Source organism: Diadema setosum, chromosome 22 (genome assembly GCF_964275005.1).
Source record: "Diadema setosum chromosome 22, eeDiaSeto1, whole genome shotgun sequence".
Taxonomy (NCBI): Eukaryota; Metazoa; Echinodermata; class Echinoidea; order Diadematoida; family Diadematidae; genus Diadema; species Diadema setosum.
This window is the reverse complement of record NC_092706.1, coordinates 19,460,799-19,477,798: the sequence shown is the minus strand read 5'-3', so window position 1 is coordinate 19,477,798 and position 17,000 is coordinate 19,460,799. Positions and strand designations below refer to the sequence as shown.

At 39.2% G+C, this 17,000-nt stretch overlaps 2 protein-coding genes across 2 annotated transcripts in view; one reads left to right on the top strand and one right to left on the bottom strand.

The window, feature by feature from the left end:
- The window catches only part of LOC140245051 (U6 snRNA-associated Sm-like protein LSm5), a 340,876-nt gene that overhangs the window by 33,513 nt on the left and 290,363 nt on the right, over nucleotides 1-17,000 (bottom strand). The gene's annotated exons all lie outside the window — the stretch shown is intronic.
- LOC140245357 (DNA topoisomerase 2-alpha-like) overlaps nucleotides 1,932-17,000 on the top strand; it is a 38,535-nt gene continuing 23,466 nt past the window's right edge. Inside the window, exons 1-11 of the mRNA XM_072324934.1 lie at nucleotides 1,932-2,168; nucleotides 5,085-5,315; nucleotides 6,297-6,384; nucleotides 8,612-8,675; nucleotides 9,453-9,598; nucleotides 10,520-10,617; nucleotides 11,455-11,667; nucleotides 12,880-13,053; nucleotides 13,743-13,844; nucleotides 14,662-14,799; nucleotides 15,606-15,662. Of these exons, the coding sequence (XP_072181035.1) occupies nucleotides 2,130-2,168; nucleotides 5,085-5,315; nucleotides 6,297-6,384; nucleotides 8,612-8,675; nucleotides 9,453-9,598; nucleotides 10,520-10,617; nucleotides 11,455-11,667; nucleotides 12,880-13,053; nucleotides 13,743-13,844; nucleotides 14,662-14,799; nucleotides 15,606-15,662 (1,350 nt within the window). The 5' untranslated portion in view covers nucleotides 1,932-2,129. The remainder of the gene's footprint in view (nucleotides 2,169-5,084; nucleotides 5,316-6,296; nucleotides 6,385-8,611; nucleotides 8,676-9,452; nucleotides 9,599-10,519; nucleotides 10,618-11,454; nucleotides 11,668-12,879; nucleotides 13,054-13,742; nucleotides 13,845-14,661; nucleotides 14,800-15,605; nucleotides 15,663-17,000) is intronic.

The following is a 17,000-nucleotide window of genomic DNA, read 5'->3' as shown; positions in this document are numbered from 1 at the left end:
AGCGATTTGTTTTTACTTATGTTTAATTCCCTAGAAATTTTATTTAAAATGCTCTATAAACGCGACCTTTACACTCTTGTTTTTACAAAAAGTCCCAGGTACCGTGGGAGGGGGTAATCCCCCTTCCACACCCTCCCCCGCTCGGTCGCTTTGATCCCTCGCCGAGGATCTCACACCGTCACATAATGTATACCCCCCCCCCCCCGTATGTTATAATTATAGTCTTTCACAGTGATTTTTCCACTAGTTTTCATAAATTATCATCATAATCCAAGTTATGATAATAGTCCTTCGCAGTGATTTGTTTTACATTGTTTAATTCCTTAGAAATTTGATTTAAAATGCTCTATAAACGCGAATTTACACCTTTGTTTCGACAAAAAGTCCCAGTACCGTGGGAGGGGGTATCCCCCTCCCACACCCTCCCCCGCTCGGTCGCTTCGCTCCCTCGCCGAGGATCTCCCACCGTCACATAATGTACCCCCGTATAGTCCTTCATAGTGAAGATTCGTGTATGTATACAATCACATGTATAATATGTAGCCTACAATGTATAGTGTATATATAAATGTATATGATGACACAGGAGCCAATAAACAAAAAAAAAAAAGAACCTCACTGGTTACATTTAGTGTCAAATACGCACCCCCTTGAAAAAAAACTGGTGACGTCCCTGTTCCACTTTTCAAATCTTGGGAGAGGGAATCCACCTCCGGGATCGCCCGACCCCCTCCGCTGTTGAAGGAGGGTATACAAAACAATGGGCATGTTGAATACGATCAGAGTTATTCTCATGATTATGGAGAATCTCCATACACACAATGAATGTGTAATGTGATCAGAGGTCAAAATTTGTGACATTTCTGATCTAGCAATTCATGAATCTTCTAGCACCACTCACAGTCACATACACGCCAGTGTTCATGTTACCAAGAGTTGAAGCTGAATCAATTGTCAATATCATACTTGTACCAAAGATTCTATGTGTGTAGGATCTTTGCTTGTACGTAGATCATGGTGATTGTATTAACGTATTATTTAATTAAAGAGAGAGAGAGAGAGAGAGAGAGAGAGAGGGAGAGAGAGCTAGAGAGAGAGGGAGAGAGAGCAGGAGGAGGAGAGAGAAAAAAGAAATTCCGGTTGTGCTGTTTTTTTTTATATTGTGAAAGCACCATACATTAGAAAGACAAAGCTGCCTAGTCCGTGTATGTTTAGGCTTATATGGTCGTTTTTACAAATATTGGACAGTTTTAAAGCTCTAAAAAAATAATAATTTGTTTAATTAAAAAAATAAAGATATGATTTTTTTTTAGAATTTGAAGGATTTTTATAATTCTTTATAAAATATCCTTTTTTTATACCTTTACAGTAGGGTAAATAAGTAAAAAAGTCTGAATTACGACTAAAATTGAACTAAGCGACTTGTGTTGTTCAGTTTTGTCTTAGCACGGTGTGTCCCCGTACTGTCCCCGTACCGTCTCGCAGTCGGGCATTTCGTATGTGCGCGGGTCGCGGGTCGTAAAGTACGCTAATGTATGCAGGCGGCATGAAAAGCGCCCACGCTGAAGGTGCTGCGCTGAAGGATTCTACTGATCCTCGAGCTCTCTCGCTTGCGATATGCATGCTCTATGTATGCGCCTATGCGCCAGCAGCGATATCGCGATGTGTGCGACTTATTAGTGTGTATATCCCATAAAGCGTGTAGTGTAACATGTGTGTCTGTGTACCGTGTGTGCGTGAACCATCGCTGGAACCGTCATGTCTGCGAAATGACATCCTGGCCAGTGACTGACCACTTTCAAACCCAAAATCAATAACTTTTAAGTCATTTCGCGACTAGTTGTCTCAGGCTTTTGAGATTACATGATGTCAAGCTTCACATGAAGCCTGAATCGTCACTGTATTTGATAGAAAAAGAGAGTGCTGCCACCCTTATCGAGGCGGCAACTTCCACAATTTCGGGTCCTGCTTCTGCCTTGCGAACAAAGCGCACCGGCTTTGCGACAGTACTAGAGGGCCGCCTGGTGTCGAATTAACCTGACTTCGGATAGAAGAGGAAAAATAAGGAGAGGAGCTGAGTCGCATCATCACACAGAACTGAGAGCATAACTACTCAACAAGAGTCTAAGATGGCGAGCGACGGACCCGGCGGAGATCTGAAATGGGTGGTAAGCATACCATCGTGTAGGCTAGTACTGTAGTAGTAGAATCGAGACATTATCCATTCTTATTTCTGATGCTATTCTGTACATTTAAATGCTATGGCGAGGTACATTGTACATACTGTGCTGAGGAGACGAGTGAGCAAAGCATGGAAAAATGTAGCCCGACCAGACGCTGTTACGCTATGCGAAAACAGCGTCTGACGAGCGCGGCATGCAGCCTCAAAGCGAGGAACCTCAACACAACTACAAAACTTAGGAAAATGTATACTTTTCTCCTTTAAACAGAATACTTTACTCACGTTAAATGCATGTTTCTATTACAGAAGAATAGTTCGCCACACTGGGTCCATGGAGACCACTTGCGATAAGTCCGTGGAACAAATAAAATGACACTTTCTGGCGCAATTCCATGGTACGTCGACGTGCCATGTACAGCGACTGTGCTGTGTTCAAGTGTATAGTTAGGCCTGGCGTGAAAGATTGTGTACCGTGTGGACATGCTGGATATGATGATCAATTTCGGTAAGTTTCATTGCGTACATTTGAATACTGATAGCATCAGATGTAGAGTAAATATTGAAGAGTATACTCGATGAGTTTGAGGTGACAAAAATGATGTTAAGTATCAAAATTCAAAGCTATCGTAATACGATTACGTCGCTCTCCTAGTGGTTGGTGGTCGCGCGCGTACAGCCCTGTCGCGACGTACCATGTACAGCGACTGGGCTGTGTATAGTTAGGAAAAATGTTCTCCTGCGAAACTGCAAGCAGTTTGAAAGCGACCGTGTGTGTGTGTGCGCTTGTTGTTGGACCTCGACTCCCACCCAGCAGTGGGCCAGGCTTGGTTTCAAATGTCATGTTCATGTTATATGGTTGGGTGTCCAACACATTGACACCCTAATGTTTTTCTGTCAATAGATATCGTTGAAATATCTCAGTTTGCCTGAAATTTTACTTACATACAACATGTAATTTTAGTGGAAGAAAATACTCTGAATTCACAGGCGCGCATTGAAAATGCGATTTACAGTACACGCTCCAACAAGAGTCCAAGATAGTTAATGCATCAACGGCTTTGAACGTGTGGGTTGTTATTTTGGCGCACTCAGTTGCGTCGTAGTTTGGAAACCAACACCCTACCCTCCATTGACAATATGTGTGAAATTAACATGAATGCTTTTCCTATGTGCCATTTTGATAATGCACAGTATCATTGTTTTGCTGTTTATCTCGTTTTATTATCACAGGTTTTTCAGTAATATTTCAACATCTTCTAATCTCCAGTGAAGAATGCAAAACCACCGCGCGTAGTCTCATGTGTGAAAGTTTATTCTTTTTCGTGCGCAATGCTATAAATAGAGGGGGTCGGTCTCAATGTACAGGGTTGATGTGTTGGACACCTACTATACTGTGGTACATCAAAGTGTTGTGGAGAAGAAGTACTCGTGTAAGTAGAATCTAACAGTTAGACAATTCAGTTCATGGTCTAGATTCTACTCTACACCCCTGTACATGTAAACGTCTATATATTATCAACCTGTCCATCAACATGCAAGGCCAAGGGTTGTTTGTGAACAGATCAATTGAGTTACCCACGAGTACTGTGTTGTGGCAGATGTCTTTGACTGGTCACTGTACAATGTATTTCCACCCCAGCAGAGTAGGTAACCTCTGCAAATCTTCGAGGGGTACATGTAGACCCTTTAGAAGGCATGCATTGAAAAAAAAAAAAAAAAAAATTAAGTGAAGCCACTATCTGTACAGTTTGCTTTAAGACTTCCAGATGATTTGTAGACCTTATGCCTAGCATTTGAGCATCTATTCTTGATTGGTGATACTACAAAATGTACTAGAGTTCTGGTTCTACAGAGTATCAAAATTTATAGTGATTGTGATAAGGAATAAGAAATGTTTTCACAATTTATACAACAACAAAAAAAAAATCACAATGCGTGAGGATGATGACATAGCAGCTTCACATACAGTAGACCTAAGAATGATTGATTTGATGTTCCAGTAAACAGAACAAAAGAAGAAAGCATGCATAAATTCTACACAGGTGAAAAATATTGCTAACTTATCAGAATATGTGAGCCTCCTATGTCATCATCCTTGTTTAGTATAATTTGTTATGGGTTTTTCAGAGTATTGGTTTATCTACTCAAAGACCACAATAAATTCCACGAATCTATTTCCACAAATCGATTTATATACTACATGAACGATATAAAATTATAAGAATTGTCTGGAATTCTCCTTTAAAACTAGGAACAGATGATGAAGTAGCACTACAGTAGTTGTACAGTTAATTACTAACCATCACGCACTATAAAACATATGTACATTCAGCAGGGCTGCACACTACACTGTAACCCATTTTTTTCTACTGGTTCCACCTGTCTGTCAGCCCAGTTTATAGGTACCCAGTTTTCCATTTTTCACTGGTCCATTCCTGAAAACGTTACTGGTCCGACAGTGATTTTTACTGGTCAGGGACCACAGGACCAGTGCCATTGTGCAGCGTTGCATTCAGTGTACATACTTGTTACTCTGTGTGATGGGATTACAGTTGTAGGAGCCAGAACTCATGAGTCCATTTAATAGCATGCTATCATTTGGCTCATAATACCTGGCATTGTATACACAGTACAGCCACACATCTAAATCTTTGCCATCCATCCACAGGCATTTCTTTGGTCGTAGCCATGGCCTTAATGGCTGGATGACATTAGGCCATTAGCATTATGGTACATGTATATCACGTTAATCCCTCAGGCTTGACCCTGGTACTGTGGTGGAGTCTGTAGCAAAACTTTGCATAATAGAAAAAAAAAATAGAGAAACATTAATGCAATTGAAAATTTTACATCCAAGTTAGGGACTTACAATGTCTGCCCATGTCTTTCATCCTATGCCCAGACTCTATTTGATAAGGAGCGAGAGAAGGAAAAGGCAGCGTCAAAGAAGGCAGACGTCAAGACCGAGGTGAAAGAGGAGATCCCCGACCTTCCCCCATTCGGTTCCGGCGATGGCAAACCAGGTGGGAAAAAGAAGCTCTCAGTGGAGAGGATCTACCAGAAGAAGACCCAACTGGAACACATTCTCCTGCGTCCAGATACCTATATTGGTTCCGTGGAACCAGTCACAGAGGTACAGGTCCTGCCACTTCTGGAGTAACTTTAATTGTTTTGTTTTTTCTGTCACAAAATTGTTCTTGCCGTCACAAAGCTCATTTTCAAGCAGAGCTGGTGTGACTCCATGGTTACATGCCCTCTGGATTTGATTAATTCAAATCTTTGATGATCTTTGTTTTATTCATGCTCCAGTACTTCTTTTAAAGGAAACCAAAACTCAAATATAAATGTGGATTAAGTGAAAGTAGCAATATTAGTGGAACACATCAGTGAAAGTTTTGAGGAAAATCGTAATGATGACATGAAGTGTAGCAGTCGGCTTATCCAATGATGATGGCACAGACATTTTTAGACTTCATAACTTCTGAATAGATTGTCTGATTTTGCTCAAACTTGCACTAATGTGTTCTACTAATATTGCTGCTTTCACTCAAATTCACACTAATATTTGGGCTTAGGTTTCTGTTAAGCAAAAAGGTTTGCAAATAGAAAAGTGAAGATCTGCAGCTGGTGGAAGAAAATTTCAACCTTATACCACTGTACATGAGTGTTAGCTGCTTTCAAGGACTTGTCATTATTAAATGTGGTACATGTATCTGGACCTTGAACTCAGTTCTGTGTGGAAACCTGTGTTCTGTCTTTCCAAATGAGGATCATAAATTGTAGTCTTGGCAGACATGAGTCTCTGTTATTCTACACCAAGAGATATGTTCACTCTCTGACTCTTGACTACTAGATATCAGACAAAACCGCAATTGATTTGCAGAAAATTAATTAACTATTTCAGGGAGTGTTATGCTTTAATTGTATGATTTTAAAGATGGTATTGCTCTTTCAGAAGAAGTTGAAGCCCCACCTATAATTCATTTCCTGTTCCTAGTGTGTACTGATATCATGCTTCTGCAAAAAATGTGCTTTCAGGGTATTTTTTTTTTTCCACAAGATGTGCATCATAGAGAATACTCCTAACCAAGAAATCATTGACCTTTTCTTGCAGACAATGTGGGTAGTTGATGACGGGGTGATGGTCAACCGACCAGTCACTTTTGTGCCTGGCCTTTACAAGATCTTTGATGAAATCTTAGGTGAGACAGAGCTCTACTTTCTATTCATATTTTCTATCTCTGTCAAGTGGGTCACAGTGTGTGTATTGATCTACTTATGAAAGCTGAGGACATTATGCCAGTACCTCAAAACTTCAGTTGTGGTTTAGTTAGTGGATTTTTTTTATGCTTTCTGCAGCTTTACATACATTTAGCATTCATGCTTCAAATTCTTTGATAGATCCAGAACTGATAGTGCCATGACTTTGTGGTACAGATTGTGTGTACAACGTACATGTAATTTCCAGTATGGATGAAGACCAGCTGTTGATAGCAGTGTGGCCCACATGGACCTTTTGAGAGCTCAAAGTTTGCCAAAAAGCAGATAAACTGATTCTTGACAGGAAGCTAAATGTGTGCATGTGTACAAATGAGAAAAGTGATGTTTGGTTCATGGAGAAAATGCATACATACAGTATGTGTGTACATGTTTGCCAAACTTACAATGTACATGTACCACCATTAATGGGTTTGATGCTAGCATGATGTTCATAAGAGCACTGTGGTCTTCAGATTCCAAGAAACAAGACATGTTTAATGTAATTTTGCTCAATGTCATTATTTATTAATTGAGACAAGTTTGTAACATGTTAATGCTATTCAAGGTGAAAAGCCGAAGTTGTAAATGGTGTTGACCATGTACCGTGTTCCATTTCAATGTCCAATTTTTTTTATGCCTCCGCCACGAAGTGGTGCCGGAGGCATTATGTTTTCGGGTTGTCCGTCCGTCCGTCCGTCCGTCCTTCCGTCCGTCCGTCCGTCCGTCCTTCCGTCCGTCCGTCCGTCCGTCCGTCCTTCCGTCCGTCCGTAATGAATTTTGTGGACAAGGTAACTATCGAAACCTGTTGAGGTATCCTAATGAAACTTGGCATGTATGTGTATTAGGGGGTGAAGTTGTGCCTATCAACTTTTGGGTGCACATGCTCAAGGTCAAAGGTCAAAAGGTCAAGGTCAAATACATAAAATTTCACTATTTCCAACATATCTATTGAATGCCTGAAGATATTTTCTTGAAACTTATTGTATACATGTATTACCCAATTAAGATTCTCTGGTGAAAGTTTGGGTCATGAGGTCAAAGGTCAAAGGTCAAAAGGTCAGGGTCGAATACATAAAATTTCACTATTTCCACCATATCTATGATGAATGCCTGAAGAGATTTTCTTGAAACTTAGTGTATACCCAATTAAGATTCTCTGGTGAAAGTTTGCATCATGAGGTCAAAGGTCAAAGGTCAAAAGGTCAGGGTCAAATACATAAAATTTCACTATTTCCACCATATCTATTGAATGCCTGAAGATATTTTCTTGAAACTTAGTGTATACATGTATTACCCAATTAAGATTCTCTGGTGAAAGTTTGGGTCATGAGGTCAAAGGTCAAAGGTCAAAAGTTCAAAAGGGCAAGTAAAAATATTAAAACTTCTTTTTTTTCTCCGTACCTTGGAAAATTGTTCAAGGTATCTTCATGGAACATAGTATATATACATGTACTGACTGGAAGTGATTATCTAGAGAATGTAGGGTTCATGGGGTCAAAGGTCAAGTGCAAGACTTCAAAATTTTACTATTACCCTCATATTTATGCAATGCCAGCAGGGTTATTTTTTTACACTTGGTGTATGCGTGTGTAACCTAATAGAAATTCTCTGGAAAGTTTTTTTTTTTTTCTCTTTTTGCCTCAAAGGTCAAAAGGTCAAAGATCAAGTGAAAGTGCTGAACTAACTTTTTCCTCCATATCACGGAAGTGGCTCAAGTTACCTTGAAACTTAGTACATGTTATGCATGTTCTACCTGAAAGTAATTATCTTATGAATTTTAGGGTCAAGGGCCAGATGAAAAGGGTAACAATTTACTATTCAATTCAGAAATTGCACTTTTTCTCCACACCTGTACCTTGAAAATTATTCAATGCCTAAATGTATGAATGGGTCAAAGTCAAGTTAAAGTCCTTAAATCCCTAGATACATGCTCTCTTATTCATCCAATTAAACCAACGTCAAGGAAGGTGAACATTCAACACATTTGTGACAAACTTGTCATTCCAATATTTTGCCAATTTTGTGAAAATGTAATCACACAGTGTCCACATGTACTATCTAGACCTATTGGGAAAATCATGCATTATGGCGGAGGCATACCAGTCGCCAAAGCGACATTTCTAGTTAAACAGTTCATCTTACATTGTTCAATGCATCTTCTCCCCACAGTGAATGCTGCTGACAACAAGCAAAGAGACCCAAATATGAATTGCATCAAGATCACAATTGACAAGTAAGACCCTGTTTAATTAAAAAGTTTTCAGCATTAGATTGTGTAGCTTATGTCAATTTGCCACTACCTTGTATAATCAAGCCAAATATGCAATGCTGGACCTCATGCTTTTTGATGTTTTCAAGAGTCAGGGTTAAGAGATAAAGCTAAATTCTCACAATCCTTTCAGTTAACAGTTTTTAGCATGTCCATCCATCCTTTATATTTCATGTGATTTATCTGTCAGTATGGATTTTACCATTAATGTACAGTTCGACCTCGACTATCCGGCCATGTCGGGACCGGCGCTCATCCGAATATTGTAAAGCGAATTGGCCGGATATGGGAGACACAATGTTAATGTATATAGCTGCCCTCCAAGCTGCCGTCCCAGTGCACTGGCAGCTAGGCAGGTAGTGTACCCCACAACGGTGGTGCAAAATTGTAGTCCCTTCTTCACAAAAATAAAGTATATCTTTATGTGAAAATCATACTTGTTTTACCTCATTAGATATTGAGAAACCTATCATGCACATCTTATGAAATTAGTGAAATAGATCCATGAAAGTCACTGTTTTCTCTCAATTTTTGGATGAAAAAAAAAGTCCTTCACTGCGTGAACGCGTCCGGATAATAGAGATTTCCGGATAAAAGGAGGCCGGATAATCGAGGTCGAACTGTCCTAAAAAGAATGGATCCATTTCATTCAAATTAAGAGGCTTCATCATTGCATCTGTACATGTATGCTGAAATTTGTATGCATGATGTGGTAATACAGTTTCTTTGTGTATTGTGTAGGGAACAGAATCTGATCAGTATCTGGAACAATGGCAAAGGCATCCCAGTGGTCGAGCACAAAGGGGAGAAGATGTTTGTGCCAGAGATGATCTTTGGACACCTCCTAACATCCAGTAACTATGACGACACGGAGAAAAAAGTCACAGGTATGTGCTATGATGCATGTCATACAGTAGTGTTTTTGCAGGATTTGTTGAAAGATTCCTTGAGAAAATATGATGAATGCCACCATCTATGTGTATGTTTATTTTAAAGATGAGATAGTTCTGATAAAAATTGGAGGTCAAACTATTTTATGAGTCTTTCCACCCTATTAGTAGATCATAAGAGTCAAGAATAATTTTCCAACCAAAGAACACCGATTTGTTCTAATCATACTTTGCAAAATAGTGTGTGATTGTGTTGTATAACTCCTATAGGCATTGTGTACAGTGTTTGAAATATCTGAACAGCAATGTTCCACATGCTTCCAAAGTGAAGTGAAATTGTAAAAATTTAGAATTACAGTTGAAAATAAATGCTGAATGTTTACAAAAAAAAACAAAACAAACAATCTATCAGTGGCCAGATGTACGATACTCAATAATTTCCATTGATGATTATGTAAGAATAAACCATTCAGTAAATGATTCATTGGCATGGTGAAATTTGTTCAGAGATCTCTTGCAAATATTGACAGTGTGTATAAATCTCTAAACTTTTGTCTGCTGGATGTTCTGTATTTCTGTCATACATTTGATTATCGCACATACCACTACATCAGCAGTGTTTGACGATGCCTGAAATTGAGTCAGCACTCTGTTTAAACAGTGTTTTAAGTGTGTAGTTCTGTTTTTCTGTCACTTTCCTGTGCTATTGATGTATTGATACTAAAAACTTTCATCGGCTGGGGATGATGAATAATTACATTTCTACATCTACATCTACATCTACACATCTACAATTCAAGGTTGGTTGAAGCTCAGTCATTTAATTATTGATGTATTGTTTGCTTTCTGCTTGAGCTAATACGCTCCAGCTATATTCTTTGATGTCTTTCATTAAGCAAAATTATCTTGTGTTGACAGGCGGCAGAAATGGCTACGGTGCAAAGCTGTGCAACATCTTCAGCACAAAGTTCACTGTGGTCACCGCATGCAAAGAGTACAAGAAGAAATTCAAGCAGGTCAGCTGATTAAAGTTATTTGCAATTCAAACAGTGCTTCTTGCAGCATCTCTTGAAATAACTCAGACAACGCTGTCAAATTCAACGGGAGTTCAGATGGGAGAGTGTGCTACATACTCGAAAGCAGAAATAATTCACAGCATAAAATTTTCGCAAATTGCCATTGGCATGCAGTACATAATGTAGACAAGAATTTGTGTCCATTTTAATTTTTCAAATCTAGGCTCTTGCAAAATTTGCCAAATTAAAATGCATGCAAAAATTTCTGATTTTGCAGTACATATATCCCAAGATGAACTAGTTATCATTGCATTTTGTGGTCCGACAAATAGATAGAGAAAGTTGGAAAGAAATAATGAAGGCAAAAAAGACATTACAAATGGTGCATGTGGAGGAAGTGCATTCTGTTGCTTTAATTTCTTAGCGTTTTGTTAACGGTATCACTATTCGTTTTTACTCCTTTTAACTTTTGTGTGTTTTGGATTCTGGTGTAACATATTTTCTTTACTTGTCATTTGTCTCTTGAAAATATGTCAAATGTTGATTCAGATTTTGGTTTTTATGTATGTCAAGAAGATCAGTTCCATATGAAGACTAACCAATTTATGTTTTTATACAAACCAGAAATGATTTTTAAAAAAGAAAGAACTTGAGCGAGCAGTTTTAGACCTCGTTAATAAGCAGTACATACTGAGGAGAAAGGAAAGAAAAATAATCTGACACATTTTGCATTTTTCTTAGAAATGGATAGATAGATGGTAGTTTGTATTATGGTGTGATATGCATTTTCAAATATTCTAATCCTTACACTTTTATTTTGTTGCCATACCATTTCAGTCGTGGCACACAAATATGTCGAAGACGAGTCCTCCAAAGATCACTCCGTTCGACGGGACTGACTTCACAGAAGTGACCTTTTGCCCTGACCTTGCCAAGTTCAAGATGGAAGAACTGGATGCAGACGTCCTTGCACTGCTCACCCGTAGGGCCTATGATGTTGCTGGGTGTAGCAAAGGATTGAAGGTGTTTCTCAATGGCAAGCGCCTTGGGGTAGGTACTCGCCAAAATGAAAGTCTTGATGAAGGTGGTTGGTCTTTGTGACATATGTTGTACTTTTGAAGGGTTAAACCTACTAAGTATTTAGTTGTCAGTGCTTGAATGTCATGAGTGAGCTGTTTTGAAGGAAGAGGAAAAATTTTGTGCACTTTAACCAGTTGTGTGTGAAACATTACAACATTGCAGATCTATTATGATTTTAGTATATAAGTATGATCACATTTAAAGGGAAGATAAACCCCAAGAACAATGTGGATTGAGTGAAAGCAGCAACATTAGCAGAACACATCAGTGAAAGTTTGAAGAAAATCGGACAATCGATGCAAAAGTTATGAATTTTTAAAGTTTTGGTGTTGGAACCGCTGGATGAGGAGACTACTAGAGGTTATGACGTATGAGTGGACTACAATATCAAGAAAATATAAAGAAAATACTACAAAAATCCATTTTTCATGAAAATTACAAATTCCATCAACTTGATATTGACATATGTTAAGGGTAGCAATTATTCCCCCTGCTTTCTGAAAGCGGTTGGTCCACTGCTCTTTCATAATTCTAGAAAAGTGAATTTTTGTTGAATGTCCTTTATATTTTCTTTGTATTGTTGTCCACTCATACGTCATATCCTCTAGTAGTCTCCTCATCCAGTGGTTCCAACACCAAAACTTTAAAAATTCATAACTTTTGCATCGATTGTTCGATTTTTCTCAAACTTTCACTGATGTGTTCTACTAATGTTGCTGCTTTCACTCAATCCACATTGCTCTTTGGGTTTACCTTCCCTTTAATTGTTCCCAGTCAGTGTACTTCGTTATTTTGTATTGCTTCTAAAGTATTACCTGCCATGTGATTAGCCTTTATGTGCAAACTTTCCGCACCAGCCCACTTTTGTTGTCTTTGTTTATGCTGTCATCCTCCCTCATACAAAATGTTGTTTGATTACAGTATGATTAAGGAGGTGAATTAAGTTCACTTGGCAATAGGTACCAGTTCTACACTTCCGGGAGTGTTTTATGCCTGCATCCATAGATATCATCACAATGTTCAGAGACTTTGCATTCAAAAGATTACATAGATTTTGTTTGTGTAGTTTTTATTTGCATAACAGTTTCTCATAGCATGAAAGAATACTGTCTGGATGAAAGACCACTAATGTTGTGCCATTGACTCACAGTATATCTATTTGCTCTGGTTTTCTCAATGTAGGTCAATGGGTTCAAGTCCTACGTGGACATGTACGTAAAGGACAAGGAAGATGACACAGGGCGTCACCTGAAGGTGGTCCACGAGCAGGTGAACCCAAGGTGGGAGGTCTGCGTCTGTCTCAGCGACAAGGGTTTCCAGCAAGTCAGTTTCGTCAACAGCATTGCAACCACCAAGGTAAGGTTGGATACAGGGGAACCTCATTACAATGAGGACCTTTAAACTCATGACAATTACCTTGTTATATCAGGTTTCTTACTATATCAGGATACAGTGACAAGGAAGTATAGAGATTTAGGATCTGTAAAACCACCCTGCTATAGGAGTGTTTTGTTTTATCCAACATCTTTATTATGAGGTTCCGCAGTATGTGGATTGTCATGGTTGTTTGATAGTTAAAGCACTGTGGTGTGTTTGATGGGGCTGTGGAAGGTGTAGGGTTCAAATCCTGCGTGATGCTTTCATCCTTGGACAAGATGTTTTACTCACCATGTCCCTCTCGACCCAGGTGTATAAGTGGATACCTGGCGGTTCTAGGGTAATAGTAAATGACAGGGCCCCCTTTGAGAGCAGTGCTGATATTTTAGAGCTACCCTGGGTAAATAAGACTTTATTTTATATTATAATCATTATCACTATTATCATTAGTGACCTGTGTTCTATCCAAAAAACAAAAAAAAAAAAATGTGTGCTTTGCAAAAATTCTACAGTCCATGTTGGTTTAGATTAGTAAAGAAAGAAGTATAGATATCTCATATTCACACCCCTTTGTTTTTGTATGTGTTGACATGTAAGAACTCTTGCAGTTGGCCCTCTGTCTTGCTTTGCTGTATTATTGACAGAAATGTTTATGATGCATTACGTAGGGTGGGCGCCATGTGGACTACGTAGCCGACCAGGTGGTGAACCAGCTGATAGAGACAGTGAAGCGAAAGAACAAGGCAGGAATCAACATCAAGCCATTCCAGGTTTGTATTACATGAATGAAAGAAAAGAAAAAGAGTCCTTATCATTGACAAGGCTCATCTTCTTTCAGACAATGATGATGATAATAAAAAACAATATGCACATATGTGATGCACCAGTATCCATCATGAATAGATGCTTGTTGTGCAGAGAAAGACAGAAAGAGAGTATACCAGGTATATGAAGAGAGATATGAAGGAAGTATAATGACCAGGTTTTGAGTGAAAGTTACTGAGAAAGGACAGTTAACAAATGTCAGTAAATGATGTTTAGGTGCTGGAGAGGAGCATTGAGACAGAGGCCTATAATATTGTATTTGATGATGGCTGTTTTCTGATTGGCCATGCTACATGATACAACAAAGTTCCCTACGCTCCTTTATATGTTTGTGCATCAAAGCATGATTCCAGGGCTTGGCTCCATGTAGAATGCCATTAACATCTCTGACCGGACATATATTCGCCCTGTTCTATTTCCTCAGACAACGCGTAACATGAATGCATAAATGCAATGAGTAAAACATGAGGAAATTTGTTTCTGTAGCCTGCTGTTACTTGATACTATGATGACATGGCACTGCATTTGTATTTACAACCTAACTCTCTTTTTGCATCCACTGAAACCTTTCTTGATCAAAAGTTCGGGCTTTCACTCTGACTTTCTGTGGCTGGGATAAAGTTGCATAGTTTGCCTTTGTATTCTGTCATCAAGACTGGACCTGTAACGCCTTTCTTTTTTGTAGGCTCCTTTATTTTCCAGCTTAGATTTTATATCAGTGTCATATGAAATATGATATGGCTTTGTCATTTGTTCCTGCAGGTTCGAAGCCATATATGGGTGTTTGTGAACTGCTTGATCGAGAATCCATCGTTTGACTCGCAGACCAAGGAAAACATGACCCTCCAGGTCAAGAAGTTTGGTTCTTCGTGCAAGCTCAGCGAGAAATTCATCAAGGCTGTAAGTTCTCTGTCTTGCTTGTGGTTTTTCTTGCTCACCGCACTCTGAGAGAGTTAACAACAGTAATTCGTCACTTTGAAATTTCAGAAATGCAATGCGGGGCCTTAGTATTACGAATGCATGATTATGCTTCCCTCTTTTTACTCTTTTACTACTTGTTTAAGTTAAAATGCATCATGTACATGGAGCAAATCTGCAGCACTTGGTATTGCAGTGCTAGACTCCTTTGTCAGAAGTCCCTTTATGGAGGCAGTATACTGACATGTTGGCCAAGAAGTTTATCGTTTAATTTTTTTTTCTTGTAAAGTTGTCAGTTATTAGTCCAGGGTCCAGCCTCTGTGACTTTCAAAGCTGTCTGAAAGGATTTAAAAAAAAAATGAAATCATCTCCCTAATTTAAAAGAAAATGATGCATAAGTTCAATGAGATTAGAAAATAGAGCAGATGCATTTTGCATCAACAGCAATCAGCACTAATAGAATGAGAGGAGTTAGAAGATGGACAAACTTGTTTCAGAATATCACTTCCTTTTGAAATGGCCAAATAAAATTTACAGAAAGTGATTTTACCCCTTTTAGTTTTGAACAGTAAATTTCAAGGAAAAGAAGAGATATAATGAGATGTAGATATCTAAATGATGTAATAATGTTCATTTTTTACGTACGTGCATATCACCTACCAGATGATACATTATTCAAGAGTAGATAGTGAAGTAATGTGTATTTTATCTCTTTCTCCCCCCCCCCCCCCCCCCCCCCGCCTCTTTTTTTTCCATTTCTTTCTTTCTTTTCCCAATCCTGTATTCAGGCCACAAATTGTGGCATTGTGGAAAACATCTTGTCTTGGATGAGGTTCAAAGCCCAGGTGAGTCTTTTTACTTCTGGTAAGACTTCACATTGATATGACTTGCATGCTGAAATTGATACCATCAAAGATATGAAAATACAAGATACACAGGCAAATATACCTGTTGTATTTTTCTTGCAAAACACCTTGTCTGTGGAGATGTAGAAACATGTTGAGAGCTTAGATGTCTTTGGGGAGTGGTAGTCTTTGTCTTTTGATTTCTTTACTCATGTATGGAATGACATCTCTCAATGTGCATGCTTTGTCATCTGTTGCATAAACCATTATGGGCAAGGTCACTTCTTGTCTCACCCACCAGAAGTAGAGGGGAACTAATACCCCGTTTATACTAAGAAAAAAGGGGGTTCTGAAACCCCCTGTAGCCGCTTCGAGCAGGCTTTCAGCTCAGTATAAACAGACAGAATTCAGAAAAGGCGATCCGGTCGGGTCGGGTCGGGTCGGGTTCTGAAACCTCCTATGGGGGGAGGTTTCAGAACCCGCTATAGCAGGCTCGAGGAGGTTCGACTGCAGTAAAACGCAAAGGGGGTTCGAGAAGCCGCTTTTTGGCCGACCCGGAGGTAATTGCTGAAGGTCATCACCTGCTTACATAAACAACCCAGCCATCTCGACCAATCCCCGCTGCAGAAAGCCTTTCAACTGGCACACTGTCACTCAAAAGCCCGCGCCATAAATCAGAGGGGAGGAGAAGGTTGGGCCTGCTAGGGCCTGCTAGGGTCTGCTTTTGGCGAGCAGTATAAACAGACAAGAGGCTGCTTTTTCAGAGTGGGCTTTTGAACCTCCTCGAGGAGGCTCTGAAACCCGCTAGCAGTATAAACGGGGTATAAGAGATCTAAATGGAGTTCATTCATCCTCTGTCAGTCATGAATGTTATAGGGGTTATCCTATAATGCTCTAATGTGATAAATAAGTTGCAATCTGCTTGTCCATTCACAAGCAAACTTGAGTCAGATATGCATGTGGGTATGATGCTGTCCCAGAATCAGACATGAAGGTCAAAGGTTATGTAAGGTCACGAGTTACAGGTTACCTTCATGTGCAAGACTTGTGACAATTAACTTTTTACAAGATTTATCCTCTTGAAACCAAACTGGGGTCAGGGATGCAGTTGGGGTGTCTTAATGTTCGTAGTGCTGTCTGAAAGTAAACGCTATAATTGAAGGTCATAGGTTGTTCAAGACGGCATGTAAAAGTTTGGTGAAGAGACTGTCATTGTGACAAAATCCAATTTGAAAACTTCATAATGGATCAGGCAAAGTCTGACCATTTCTTACATTCCCTTTTGCGTAGAGAGGAAATCAGGGTATTCTTTGGCCCTTAATGACAATAATTGAGTCT